The 14,091-nt window shown below is 39.9% G+C and overlaps 1 protein-coding gene across 1 annotated transcript in view; it reads right to left on the bottom strand.

Annotated features, from left to right (window-relative positions):
- Window positions 1-14,091, bottom strand: part of arhgap15 (Rho GTPase activating protein 15) — a 71,121-nt gene that overhangs the window by 40,694 nt on the left and 16,336 nt on the right. The window contains exon 7 of the mRNA XM_063006397.1: window positions 1,742-1,840. Within this exon, the coding sequence (XP_062862467.1) occupies window positions 1,742-1,840 (99 nt within the window). The remainder of the gene's footprint in view (window positions 1-1,741; window positions 1,841-14,091) is intronic.

Raw genomic sequence — 14,091 nt, 5'->3', positions numbered from 1 at the left:
AAAATCTCAGGGACCACTTCATTAAAAACATAATTATTAATATTCATTGTAATTACTGCTCTTATTAAGGAAGACTAGAATGGAAAAAAGTGGTTTTAATATTTAAAAATAATTTTAAAACATTATAAAGTCAGTATAACAATGTCATTGTCAATTTAGTGCAACAGCGAAATTCTGTTGCACTGAATGACTGTTGTTGTACTGAATGACAAAAATTTTACTTTAGCACATTTTACAATTATCCCAGTGGTTAGCAAAAGCTAACATTGACCTTAGCTCAAAGACATTTCTACACATATTCACATTTAAATGTTAATAACCTTGTTTGTTTACAAGATTAACCGAAATATTACGTTTTCTGTGTTGTATTGAATGACACTCAGTTTTGTTCTTTAATGTACTGTGTCAGTAAAAAGACATTTTTATCAAATAATGTTAAAATGCATTGACCTCGTGTGTGTGCTGAAGGGTCCCCAGGAGTCTTCTTTTGTTGTTATAATTGGTCACATGACTGCAGTAGCTTGATTGCATATTAAAATAAGGCTTTTTATTAACGTTGTACTGAATGACAACTGAAGATTGGGAAAATGGGGACTGAAAGTATCCTGAATATTATTAATATTAAAAAACACATCTGATTGAATATTATTTAATATGTCACACATGACATTTGTACAATTATGCCAAAGCAGTAAATTTTAAGTTTTACTTAAGATTAATTAGTTTTTTCTTAATGTTTTATTACTTAAAGAGGTAGGGGGACCGTTGCACTGAATTACATTTTGTGGGTTTCAAGGGTTATTTTTTCAAAAATCATACATTTTCCGTAAAAATTACTTTAGGTTTCAGTAAAGATGTACAAATAGAGTAGATTGAAGGTATATCCACTTATATTAATATAATTGTATATTATTTATCAAGTGGGGACACTAAAAAGTTACGTCTCGTCTTTGACCCATATATGACCTTGCAAGAAATCTCCCATATGCCAATAGCCTATTAATTTTCCAGTCCCATCGTGTGTTTCTTTTACATTTTTGGCATTTAGCAGATGCTTTTATCCAAGGTGACAAGTACACAGTCTAAGCAATTGAGGGTTAAGGGCTTTGCTCAAGGGCCCAACAGTGGCAACCTGGCAGTGGCAACCAGCAACCTTCTGCTTGGGACAGTGGTAGCCTAGTGGGTAGGGCTTTGGGCTATCAACCGGAAGATTGATGGTTCAAATCCAGGCTCTGCTATGCAGCCACTGTTGGGTCCTTGAGCAAGGCCCTTAACCCTGTCTGCTCTATTGGCGCCGTACGATGGCTGACCCTGCGCTCTAACCCCAGCTTCCAAAACAAGCTGATATATGTGAAGAATTTCATTGTACTGTACATCTGTATATGTATATATGACAAATAAAGTATATCTTCTTCTTCTTCTTCTTACTTGTCCAGTACCTTGAGCACTGGGTTATCACTGTCCTTTTGACTCTTTTCAATTAAATGCGACGTGACCCCTGTATAGGCTCACTGCTCTAATATACGTCAAACTCCACCTTAGTTCAAACTTCAAACTCTCAACGCGGGTCTGCATTACAATTTGCTGGTAGATTTCAATTGGGCTTATTAACTTCCTAAAAACATATTATTTTAAGTAATTCAACATGATCAATTAACCAGTCTGTTTCTGGATGTAAGGTCATATTATTATTTTATTTTTATTGTATTATTTCTAAGCTGTGTTGTAATGAAAAACTTACCAGTCTGTCGGCTGCTCTTCTAAGAGCATCATGCCATTTGCTGATTGTTGAGTAGTCGTCGGATTGTAGAAGGAACTCCTCACCAGATCTTGTGGAAATCTGGGAATAATGAGGACAAAATACGCTTGAATAAATCAGTATGTAATTTGTTCAGCTTATCCTGTAGGATGAAGATTATATGTTAAGGTGGAGGGTTTGAAGTGTTTTCACCTTACATGATGAAAGATGATTTATATGGTTAAAGAATATATATATATACAGTATATCATAACATTACAACCACCTCCTTGTTTCTATTCTCAGTCCAGCAGTGGCAGTGAGGTGTTTAAAAACAACAACACACAAACACACCACCACCATGTCAGTGTTTCTGCAGTGCTGAGAATGATCCACCACCTAAATATTACCTGCTCTGTGGTGGTCCTGTGGGGTCCCTGACCATTGAAGAACAGCATGAAAGCAGGTTAAAAAAAAGCATGCAGAGCAACAGATGGACTACAGTCAGTAATTGTAGAACTACAAAGTGCTTATATATGGTAAGTGGAGCTGATAAAATGGACAGTGAGTGTAGAAACAAGGAGGTGGTTTTAATGTTATGGCTGATCAGTGTATGTTTTGCTGTCCTTCACATTTTCCAGTTGTCACAATGAATAGGTTCCAGATAATATAACTACATTTTATATAAGACAACATAAGTAAACACAAAATACAGTTTTAAATGATCTTTTTCTAGCTGGTTCTCTATGGTATATAAAAGGATAATTGCTCTCTTAGTTAGTTTGTACATTTATATTTAATTCAGGATTGGGATAAATCATAAATTCTTAATTACTGCTGCCTTGTTAAAAGAATGAAGGAAAAGAATGATTTTATTTGTCATATATAAATATACATGTGTACAGTACAATAGAATTATTTTCCCGCAGAGAACAGGGTCGGCCATTGTATGGTGCCCCTGGACCCAACACTGGACCCAGCCTGGATTTGAACCAACAATCTTCCGATTGATAGCCCAAAGCTCTACCCACTAGGCTACTACTGCCTAAACATCACTTAAATAGAACTCACACAGCAATGTGAAGAATTTGAAGGACTCAACTTGTATACTACAGTTGTATAATTAAAAGATTGCATTTCGCTTTCTCTCTACTGATGTTGACCTCCACTCCTGACCGGGGAGAGCCGTGACTAACACACGCCCCCTTCCAACATGTGTGCAGTAGCCGACTGCATCTTTTCACCTGCATGAGGCCAAGTCAAGTCAAATGTATGTTTATAGCACTTTTTACAATGGACTCAAAGAAACTTTACAGAATCCAGGACTAACAGACAAAAAAAAACCTATTGAGCAAGCCTACTGAGCAACTCCCTTAAAATTACAGGAAGGAACCTTGAGAGGAACCAGACTCAGCAGGGACCCGTCCTCTGAAGCGAGTTCATATGTGGATCAGCTTTGTGCACGGAGAGTCACGCACTGATCTCCATTATCCCTTGTTTCTGTGCAGGCACCATAAATCAGCCAGCAGAGGTCGTACTTGCATCAGTTATGAGGAATCTACTCCGGCACCCACCTTACAAACAATCATTGTCTGTGTAGGCGCCCAGCCGGTCAGATCACAGTTTGCATGATACCTGTCCAAATGCTGGCTTTGTTTTTCTCTGAGAGTCCTAAATGTACATGACACCATCACAAAGCACAACTGCCAGTTTCAGAAAATATTCCAAAACCGACTGGCTAAGGTCAGCGTTGTCACATCGCCTTGGAATTTCCTCGTGCTTGCTCTTTGACATTGCACTTTTCCAAAAGCAAGAATCAGTTAAACATGGCTGGCATAAAATATCACAGTTTATCACGACCTTTTTCTCCTGTTCTTAATTTCCAGTCACTTCACATAGACCTTTAAAGTTTGCGCCCGCTAGAAAAGAGCTTTTTTTGACTTTGAAAGAGGATGGCAGGGGGTCGGAGCAGTCTCTGTGGGGATTATGAGGATATACAGGGAATGGTTTGGGGCATAAATCCTGTCTGTATGGGTTTGCGAGTCCTCTGTTCTCAGATGTAGACCATCTGAGCGAGCCATCGTGTTTGTTCTGGAGCTCTGTCCGCTCGAGGACATGATCATAATAGTTTGTACCACTCTGGACTTGAGGGGATTGGAGGAGATGAGATCGTATTCTGTAAATGCATGAATATGCCAGAAACTTTAAAGGAACCAGAAATGTTTGATTAAGCCTCTAATATCATTTAATATTGAATTATTTATGCAGTTTCTACCATGCTTTTGATGTTGATATTACACATTTGAGTTTTGTTAGATCCACTCACTCTCAACCTCTTACTCTTTTAACTTTTAGCTTGAAGACCTGAAATTGTACGGATGATCTGTAGATGATAAAAAGCTTAAAAACAACAGATTTAAAAAGCTGATGATTTTATATAAAAACTAAACCCAGTCAGATTCAGTTAGGAAAACATAAAGCCAGTAGCTCAGTTAAATGCAGCGGCGTATTATGCTAGTCCACCATTGCTGAGATCCGGACAGGGTATGTCTAAGGATAGGAGGGTGGCCCTGTGAAGCCCTTCTATGGCTTGGCACCCTGTCCAGGGTATTTCTTTCTTTCTTTTTTTTTTTTATATATTTTTTCTTTATGCATTTTCTCCCCCTTTTTAGTGCGTCCATTTGCCCCATTGCATCATGCTTCCTCTCCACCAATGCTAATATCTGCTCTGATTGAGGAGAACGAAGCTAACCCACGCCCCCTCCGACACGTGGGCAGCATGCCGTATGCATCTTATCACCTACACTTTGACGAGTGCAGTGCAGCTCAGCACTGTGTACGGAGAGACACACCCTGAGAGCACTCTTTTCTCATCTCTGTGCAGGCGCAATCAATCAGCCAGCAGAGGTTGTAATTGCACCAGTCATGAGAGAGAGAGACCCCATCCGGCTTAATCCCGCCCATATGAACAACAGGCCAATCGTTGTTCATGTGGCTGCTCAGCCTCAGCCGGCAAGGCAGAACAGAGATTCGATACGATGTATTCGAGATCCCAGCTCTGATTCCAGCGTGTGTTTTTACCGCTGCGCCACCTGAGCGGCTGTCCAGGGTATTTCTGACCCTGACAAAGCTAAAGCGGTTACTGAAGATGAAATGGGATAGCACTGTGGCTCAGTGGATAGCACTGTCATCACACAGCAAGATGACCCTGAGTTTGATTACCAGGTAGTGTTCAGGTCCTTTCTGTGTAGAGTTTGCATGTTCTTCCCATGGGAGCGCAGGTTTCCTCCCACAGTCCAAAGACATGCAGTCAGGTTAATTGGAGATACAAAAATTGGCCTGGGTGTGTGCCCTGTGATGGACTGTCAACCTTTCTGGGGTGTTTCCTACCTTTTGCATAGTACATTTGACCCACTGCGACCCTAAATAGGATAAAGCAGTGGTAAAACAGACACAAATGAAGTCAATGTGACTTTCTTAAATAGGGCTTTCTAATGAACCCCTAGTGTATCTGTGCAGATGCCCAGATGATGCCAGTTTCTGACACTTTACATACAACTGTATTTTTTGTAGCTGCTCAGCAATACGTTTTTGCTTTACACGTTTTTGGGGTTTAGGGTTCTTAGTATAAGGAAAGAGTCTGAAATGCTTCCTAAAGCATTATGGTACAGCATGTGACTGCATGTGTCTTTAAGAAGCTTTATGGCACAGTGGCTAAGTGGGTAGCACTGTTGCCTCACAGCAAGAAGGTCCTGGGTTCAATCCCCAGGTGGGGTGATCCGGGTCCTTTCTGTGTGGAAAGGTCCTTTTGTTCTCCCCATTTCCCGGTGGGTTTCCTCCGGGTGCTCCGGTTTCCTCCCACAGTCCAAAGACATGCAAGTGAGGTGAATTGGAGATACAAAATTGTCCATGACTGTGTTCGATATAACCTTTTGAACTGATGAATCTTGTGTCATGAATGTAACCAAAGTGTAAAACATGACGTTAAAATCATAATAAACAAACAAACAAAACAAGAAGCTTTACAATTACTGACATTCTAATGTTTTCATAATTATTATACTAAGGGCACATTTACATGAGAAGTGACAAAACCGAGCCTGGCAACCCTGTAGTGACATCAACCAGGCGAGGTGAATAGCGCCAGTGCCCTCTGCTGTTTAAAGTGAAAATCTATTCATTTTACCTGTAAACCAATTTGAATTGTTACACATGTGAATTGATTTTTAACTGTCTTGTGGTGCATCGTCACATCCCTAGTGCTTAACGTGACTTATTGTACTAAAACAACGACTGAGGAATTTCATTAGTGGAGAGAACTTATGAGCAGTAATAATTAATATACGTTTAGTGTTTCTATGTTGTTCTTTTAATACATTAAACAATGTGTAAGTGTAAGCTTTTTTTAACGATAAGCGTTTTAGACTCTAGGAAAAGCTGATTCACTTTTGTGAATAGCTCAAGGTGCTGAGAAATTGTAAGAAACAATGAGGAAAATACAGCTAAACATAGATATATGTGGACGCTTTTAGAGTGAATTTGACGGTTATTCCACACAAATGCAGATTCGTCTCATATTCGCACTTTGTTGACGTTTTACTGAACTGCTCAAGACAAGCGCTGAACAAAGAGGCAATTTGAGCCGAGGCTCATGATGAGTCCACAGTAAGCACTTTTACTTACTGTGTCATTTATACAGCTTTATTTAAATAATAACAATAGTAACATTCTTTTAATATTAATAAAATACAAAGCTGCTATCAAAATCAGGGATCACACATGAGATTTATAATTCATGTTGCTGCTGGAGACACTTTATCATGATCATAAAAATTTTTCTCTGAACTTCAAGGCAATAGATAGTTTCTTTAAACATCCAAGCTTTTTATTTTTGTTTTTGACCCTAGGCAAATTATTTGAGAATAAGAAAGATGAAAAATTTCTTACAAGAGCAGCAGATTGGTTTTAATGTTATTTTAATTTCTGTATTTGGTGTTTTTCTTTCACTGCCAGCAATAATCCCAGTCCCAGAAGCTTCTACAAATATACGTTTTGCAGAATCTTTACATTTGGGTACATAATAATATAAATATAATATAAAAATTATAATATATATAGCTTTTTAGGTCGATTAATTTATGAACACAGATTTGTTAAAATTAAATTCAAACTTGTCATCATTAATTACTTCATAGTGTTTTTTATATTTTTGTTTATGCATTTCTTCCCTTTTGCTCATCCAGTTACGCTTCCTCTCTACTGATGCCAATCCCCGCCCTGATTAAGGAAAACGAGACTATCACAAGCCCCCTCCGACATGTGAGCAGTAGCCGACTGCTTCTTTTCACCTACACGAGGTGAGTTCATATGCAGATCAGCTTTGCGTATGGAGAGCCACACCCTGATCAACGCATTATTCCTCGACTCTGTGCAGGCACCATCAATCAGCCAGCAGAGGTAATAACCACCACCATGTCAGTGTCACTGCAGTGCTGAGAATCATCCACCACCTAAATAATACATGCTCTGTAGTGGTCCTGTGGGGGTCCTGACCATTGAATAACAGGGTGAAAACAGGCTAAAAAAGTATGTAGACAAATAGATAGACTACAGTCAGTAATTGTAGAACTACAAAGTGCTTCTATATGGTAAGTGGAGCTGATAAAATGGACAGTGAGTGTAGAAACAAGGTGGTGGTTTTAATGTTATGGCTGATTAGTGTATATGTATAATCAAAACAACTGGCAACACAAAAAGCACAGCACAACTCTTTGAAAGTTCTATTTTGTGTAAGGACATAAAACAGAGTGCAACACAAGCGTGCATTGCTTTTCATCCTACTGTTTAACGAGGAGTCATTTTAATATCTGCACACATTTCGGCTCTTCATTAATGTTTAATTATCCAAAACAGCATAAAGAGTCGAACACCATTCCTAACTTCACATCTGTGTTTCTCAACTAAATGAAACATTAATTCTAGAGCTACAAAAAGATGCAACTTAGAAGCACTTTAGACAGTAGCGCTAATTATCTCCAATTCTCCAATTTGGCATAAATATAGGGATGTGTCTGCCATCCCCCTGAAGATAAAAAAAAGCAGGAGTGAAATCCCAGGCAGAACAAGACCGGTGTAACTTTACACTTAATTCCTTTTTTGGCTGCTCCTGTTTTTATGGGTTGCCACAGTGGATCATTCTGGTCTGTATGACTGATTTGGCACAGTTTTTACGTTTCATGCCCCTCCTGATGCAACTCTACTTATTTTATCCGGGCTTGTGACCAGCACTGGGAGCGCACTGGCAAACACAAGTGCACCTTCCAACGGCTTAGCTGAGATTTGAACCTCAGACTCTTGGATGTCAGTATTAGGACACATTCACATGAGGAGCATTTTGCCGCTTTGTTTACCGCTTGCCTTGAGCGGTGCAGTAAAACATCATCATAGTGTGAATATGAGATGAATCTGCATTTGTGTGGAATAACCTTCAAATTCACTCTGAAAGCATCAACATGTATGTGTGTTTAGCTGGGTTTTCCTCCTGTTTCACTTTTAAACTTGTGTTATAGCTCGGGGTGCTGAGAAATTGTGAGGATCAGCTTTTCCAAGAGAGTCTAAAACGCTTATCGTTTAAAAAAAAGCACAACATGGTTCATTGTATTTAAAGAATGACATTGGAACACTAAGGGTGTGTTCGAAAAGCTAGGGAGCTCTCTACATAGGCAGTATTTTACGTCATTCTATGCGCGCTCCCGAGAAGGAGGCTGTTCGAAATCCTAGATGCCTTAATATCCTCACTACTGAGGCATCTTAATATTTCAACGTTATTTTGACTCAAGAACGAGTGAGCGTCCGACGCGTCCTTAGTGATCAAGGCAATCCCAGAATTCATTGCGGGTCGGGTGCTCTTCTCTCACAGAAAAATAAACATGGCTGACGGTGCGGACAAACGAATAGAGTTATTTTCAAACGTAAATAAAATATTACTGATTTTTAACTTGTATAAACTTGTACCGAGTGTTTTTATTTGCAAGTTCAGGCTTGTCGGGAAATGTAACCGTTATCGGTACACGAAGAAGATGCTATATTGACATGTTAGCGTGCTGTGCTACCTCAATCCATTGGTTTTAATGGCAAGATGCTAAATGCTAAACCCGATGGAATCGCTGTCTAAGTAGCATGTTCGAATAATCTGCCTTATAAGTCACTGACTTATTCGAATCCTCTCTACTGAGGCAGCTGCCTATGTAGACAGTAAGACAACAAGGCAGCTCACTAGGATTTCGAACACACCCTAAACCTCTCTTAATTATTACTACTCATAAGTTCTCTTCAGGTCACGTTAAGTGTTGTTCGTACAGCCTGAGTTGCTTTTACTGCGTAGGGCGGAACGGTGGCTTGGTGGGTAGCACTGTTGCCTCACAGCTAGAAGGTCCTGGGTTCGATCCCCAAGTGGAGCGGTCTTGGTCCTTTCTGTGTGGAGTTTGCATGTTCTCCCCGTCTCTGCGTGGGTTTCCTCCGGGAGGTCTGGTTTTCTCCCACAGTCCAAAGACATGCAAGTGAGGTGAATTGGAGATACAAAATTGGAGACACTAAATTGTCCATGACTGTGTTTGATATTAAACTTGTGAGTTGATTAATCTTGAGTAACCAGTAATTACCAGTTCGGTCGTGAATGTAACCAGTGTGTAAAACATGACGTTAAAAACCTAATAAAATAATAACTAATAATAACTTTTACTGTGTCATATCAAACAGTTCATCTCATTGGAGGCGCTTTGAAATGGTGAACGGAAAACAAAAGTCAGCAATACACCAAACTTATAGAAAACAACGGCACAGCCAGCACAAAAGTGCTTCTCATGTGAATGCGCCCTTAGTGGGCTAGCATATTTTACGAGTGCCAACCGAGTGCCGTTGCTTCATTCAAACATGCTGCCTTCATGCAGTCCTTTACCATGATGCACATATTTACAAAACCAGTGTTTAAAACCAGATTTTTTAGGAAGATGCACACTCTACCTCTTATTTAACAATTAACTTGACACGTGCCAGTCGTTGGTGCTGCCCTGCAAAGTGGTCAGGCTAGGAATACACCGCATTTTAGCTGGGAATGGTCTTACACTGTAATTCAACTAGCATGTTATGTGTAACTAAGCTATTACACTAAGCCAGTACAGCTGAGATTTGAGTTTATTATTTATTAAAAATGTTTCCTAATTTACAAACGTATGTTCATTGCACATTTACAGTAACTGTATTCAACCCACATCAGCTCTTCTTTCTTTTTTAACAGCTGCTACAGTATTTGCATAAGAGACGTGTTTCAAATGACGGTATATTTATTCTATATACATTTCATATCATTTTCACAAGGGGTGACACGGTTTCTGACATGAGGAGACAAAAGCAACATCTTTTTGTTTCTAAATTCCACCAGGTTCAGGTCGCTGGTGCTGAAGTGTATTGTTTCTGTGTGTGAACTGATATGTTGCCCAGGCATATTGCTTTCAGGATGCACCTATTCGAGTAAAGTTGGGTCTTGAATCCTGGTCGCATTTCAGACAAGTGTGGTGGAAAAACCCCTAATGAAATACATCAGAGATTGACTAGTGAGTAGAGAGGCTCTGTTAATGCGATAACATTTGAAAAAATAAACATCCTTATACACCGATCAGCCATAACATTAAAACCACCTCCTTGTTTCTACACACACTGTCCATTTTATCAGCTCCACTTACCATATAGAAGCACTTTGTGGTTCTACAATTACTGACTGTAGTCCGTCTGTTTCTCTGCATGATTTGTTAGCCCACTTTCATGCTGTTCCTCAATGGTCAGGACTCTCCCAGGACCACTACAGAGTAGGTATTATTTAGGTGCTGGATCATTCTCAGCACTGCAGTAAAACTGACATGGTGGTGGTGTGTTAGTGTGTGTTGTGCTGGTATGAGTGGATCAGACACAGCATCGCTGATGGAGTTTTTAAACACCTCACTGTCACTGCTGGACTGTGAATAGTCCATCAACCAAAAACATATCCAGCCAACAGTGCCCCGTGGGCAGCGTCCTGTGACCACTGATGAAGGTTAGAAGATGACCAACTCAAACAGCAGCAATAGATGAGCGACCGTCTCTGACTTTACATCTACAAGGTGAACCAACTAGGTAGGAGTGTCTAATAGAGTGGACGGTGAGTGGACACGGTATTTAAAAACTCCAGCAGCGCTGCTGTGTCTGATCCACTCATACCAGCACAACACACACTAACACACCACCACAATGTCAGTGTCACTGCAGTGCTGAGAATGATCCACCACCTAAATAATACCTGCTCTGTTGTGGTCCTGTGGGGGTCCTGACCATTGAAGAACAGGGTGAAAGCAGGCTAAAAAGATATAGAGAAACAGATGGACTACAGTCGGTAATTGTAGAACTACAAAGTGTTTCTATATGGTAAGTAGAGCTGTGAGTGGACAGTGAGTGTAGAAACAAGGAGGTGGTCATAATGAACTCGGTTTTGGGGGTCATACAATGCAATTGACACACTTCTTATCACGTACACCATGTACACATACAGTAACATTCTACTATAGCAGTATTGATTGAATCGAACCAAAACAAATCTTTTTAATCTTTGCATTCTTGTTATCCAAACAAAACGTTGCGTTTGAAATGACATGTCACATGATCCACGGAAGTGCTGGAGTTATCATACATACTGGCCAACGTGTTGTTTCAGGGATAGGAAGCACCTTCCTGTAGGAAAAGTGTGCGGTTCCTTTGAGTTCTCCTGTTACACATGTGTGCGCAAGTGGGAAATCAGGTCAGGTTTTGACGAGGGTTTGAAAGTGATACCTGAACGTGATTCACTGCTTCACGGTTCCAGATTTATGCATTCACTGTTAGTGCTTTTCCACCAAAAGAACTCTGGTTCTTAAACCGGTTCTGTTCAGGTTTCTTCAAACCTTGGTGTTTTTTAGAGAACCGCCCCACGTTTCCACCAGTTTTGGGAGCCAAGCCTACATCATCAGCGGTGGGCGTTGCACAACAAAGTAAAGAGTGGTAAGATGATGGCGGAGCGTGTACATTACCTGCGAGCATTGTTTGTTTTTATGCAAAAAGGATTGCTCAATTATTGGTAATAAGAAGACGTAGACGTGCTTGTCGCCATTGTTGCTTTCTTTAGTGTATTTACGTGAGAAGCGTTTTGCGCTTCGCTCTCACCACAACCCTTGGCGCAAATAGCCGCTTTGCTTGAGCGGTGCAGTAAAACATCGCTAAAGTCTTCCACGATACGAACATTTGTGTGAAATAACCATCAAATCCACTCTAAAAGTATCCACATACACTGATCAGCCATAACATTAAAACCACCTCCTTGTTTCTACACTCACTGTACATTTTATCAGCTCCACTTACCATATATAAGCACGTTGTAGTTCTACAATTACTGACTGTAGTCTATCTGTTTCTCTGCATGCTTTGTTAACCCCTTTCAAGCTGTTCTTTAATGGTCAGGACTCTCCCACATGGTGGTGGTGTGTTAGTGTGTTGTGCTGGTATAAGTGGATAAGACACAGCAGCGCTTATGGAGTTTTTAAACACCTCACTGTCCCTGCTGGACTGAGAATAGTCCACCAACCAAAAATATCCAGCCAACAGTGCCCCATGGGCAGCGTCTTGTGACCACCGATGAAGGTCTAGAAGATGAGCAACTCAAACAGCAGCAATAGATGAGCGATTGTCTCTGACTTTACATCTACAAGGTGGACCAACTAGGTAGGAGTGTCTAATAGAGTGGACAGTGAGTGGACACTGTATTTAAAAACCCCAGCTGATCCACTCATACCAGCACAACACACACTAACACACCACCACCATGTCAGTGTCAATGAGGTGCTAAGAATGATCCACCACTAAAATAATACCTGCTCTGTAGTGGTCCTGTGGGGGTCCTGACCATTGAATAACAGGGTGAAAACAGGCTAAAAATGTATGTAGAGAAACAAATGGATTACAGTCAGTAATTGTAGAGCTACAAAGTGCTTCTATATGGTAAGTGGAGCTGATAAAACGGACAGTGAGTGTAGAAACAAGAAGGTGGTTTTAATGTTGTGGCTGATCAGTGTATATCTTTGTTTGGCTGTATTTACTTCACATGTGGTGGTTATGCAGATCGGGGTTTTGAGAATCCGCTTCTTGGGAGAGTCGAAAAAACGTACTAAATGTACTAAAAGTACGACACTGAAGCACTAAATTTCTCTCTGGTATTACTGGTTATAAGTGCTCTGTACTGCCCAAATTCATTGGTCGTCATTTTAGTACAACAAGCCACGTTAAGCATTGACACACCCATAGATGACGTCACAGTTCGTGCTGAAAAACCTAGTATTCTGTGGTGCCAGCTGTGAACACAAGTGCGCTGTTTGAAACCTGGTGGAAACATGCTGAACCGGTTCAAAATCTGCTTTCCGCGACTGTGTGTAAAGTGCTGTGTTAATAAAAGTCGTCCCGCTTCACACATGGAGTTGTTGGCTTTAATATTTGGGTTTGGATTTTAATTCCTATTAAACTTTTTGCATGTTTTATATCTGCAAGATGATATCAGACCAAAATTCCGGCAAGTTATCTGCTATTTGACACTTAATTTCAGGGCTTGTATGTATATAAATAAGGAGAAATGCCAAAATCATCAAGCGTAATAGCTAAAGGCTTAACAAGAAATGCTATCAGCTTAATCCTTGAAATAGCAAGGAAATCAAAATCTGATGGCCAAACCGATTCAACCACTGCAATGCGAATATCTAAATATGTAAAAGCATGATAGTATACACTGATCAAAAATAGACTCATCCCTCATCACAGCTATCCTTGATCTGACCAGAAACGCTTGTTGTCCTCTAAGCCACCCAGATTTTCACTCGTGTCCCGATCTGCAAATCTGCCTCTCAGCTAGAAGCTAATAATAATAAAAAACTACTTTTTAATCCACAGTAATTTCATACTTTATTGACAGTCATGTACGATGACAAAATGACTTGGTGCTTTCATTACAAGCACTTTGTAAGTTTGCAGATCAAGTGTAGGATTATTTAAGATCATGATTTAACGCTGTCCTAATCTCCCACAAAGAGGGTAAAGAAATCAGGGAGAAATACTGAGCAGTGGAGAAGTGTGTTGTGAGATAGGACATGGTAAAGCTGATGTGAGCTTTGCTATCTGCTTTTCATAATATGGTCAGGACAGTGCGAAGCTTTTAAATAATAATAATAACAACAACAAAACAATAATTATAACAATAATAATAATAATTATTATTTTTATAATAATATATATCATAATTATAATTA

Source organism: Trichomycterus rosablanca, chromosome 12, assembly GCF_030014385.1.
Source record: "Trichomycterus rosablanca isolate fTriRos1 chromosome 12, fTriRos1.hap1, whole genome shotgun sequence".
Taxonomy (NCBI): Eukaryota; Metazoa; Chordata; class Actinopteri; order Siluriformes; family Trichomycteridae; genus Trichomycterus; species Trichomycterus rosablanca.
Note: the sequence above shows the minus strand (reverse complement) of the source record. Positions and strands in the feature narration are given on the sequence as shown.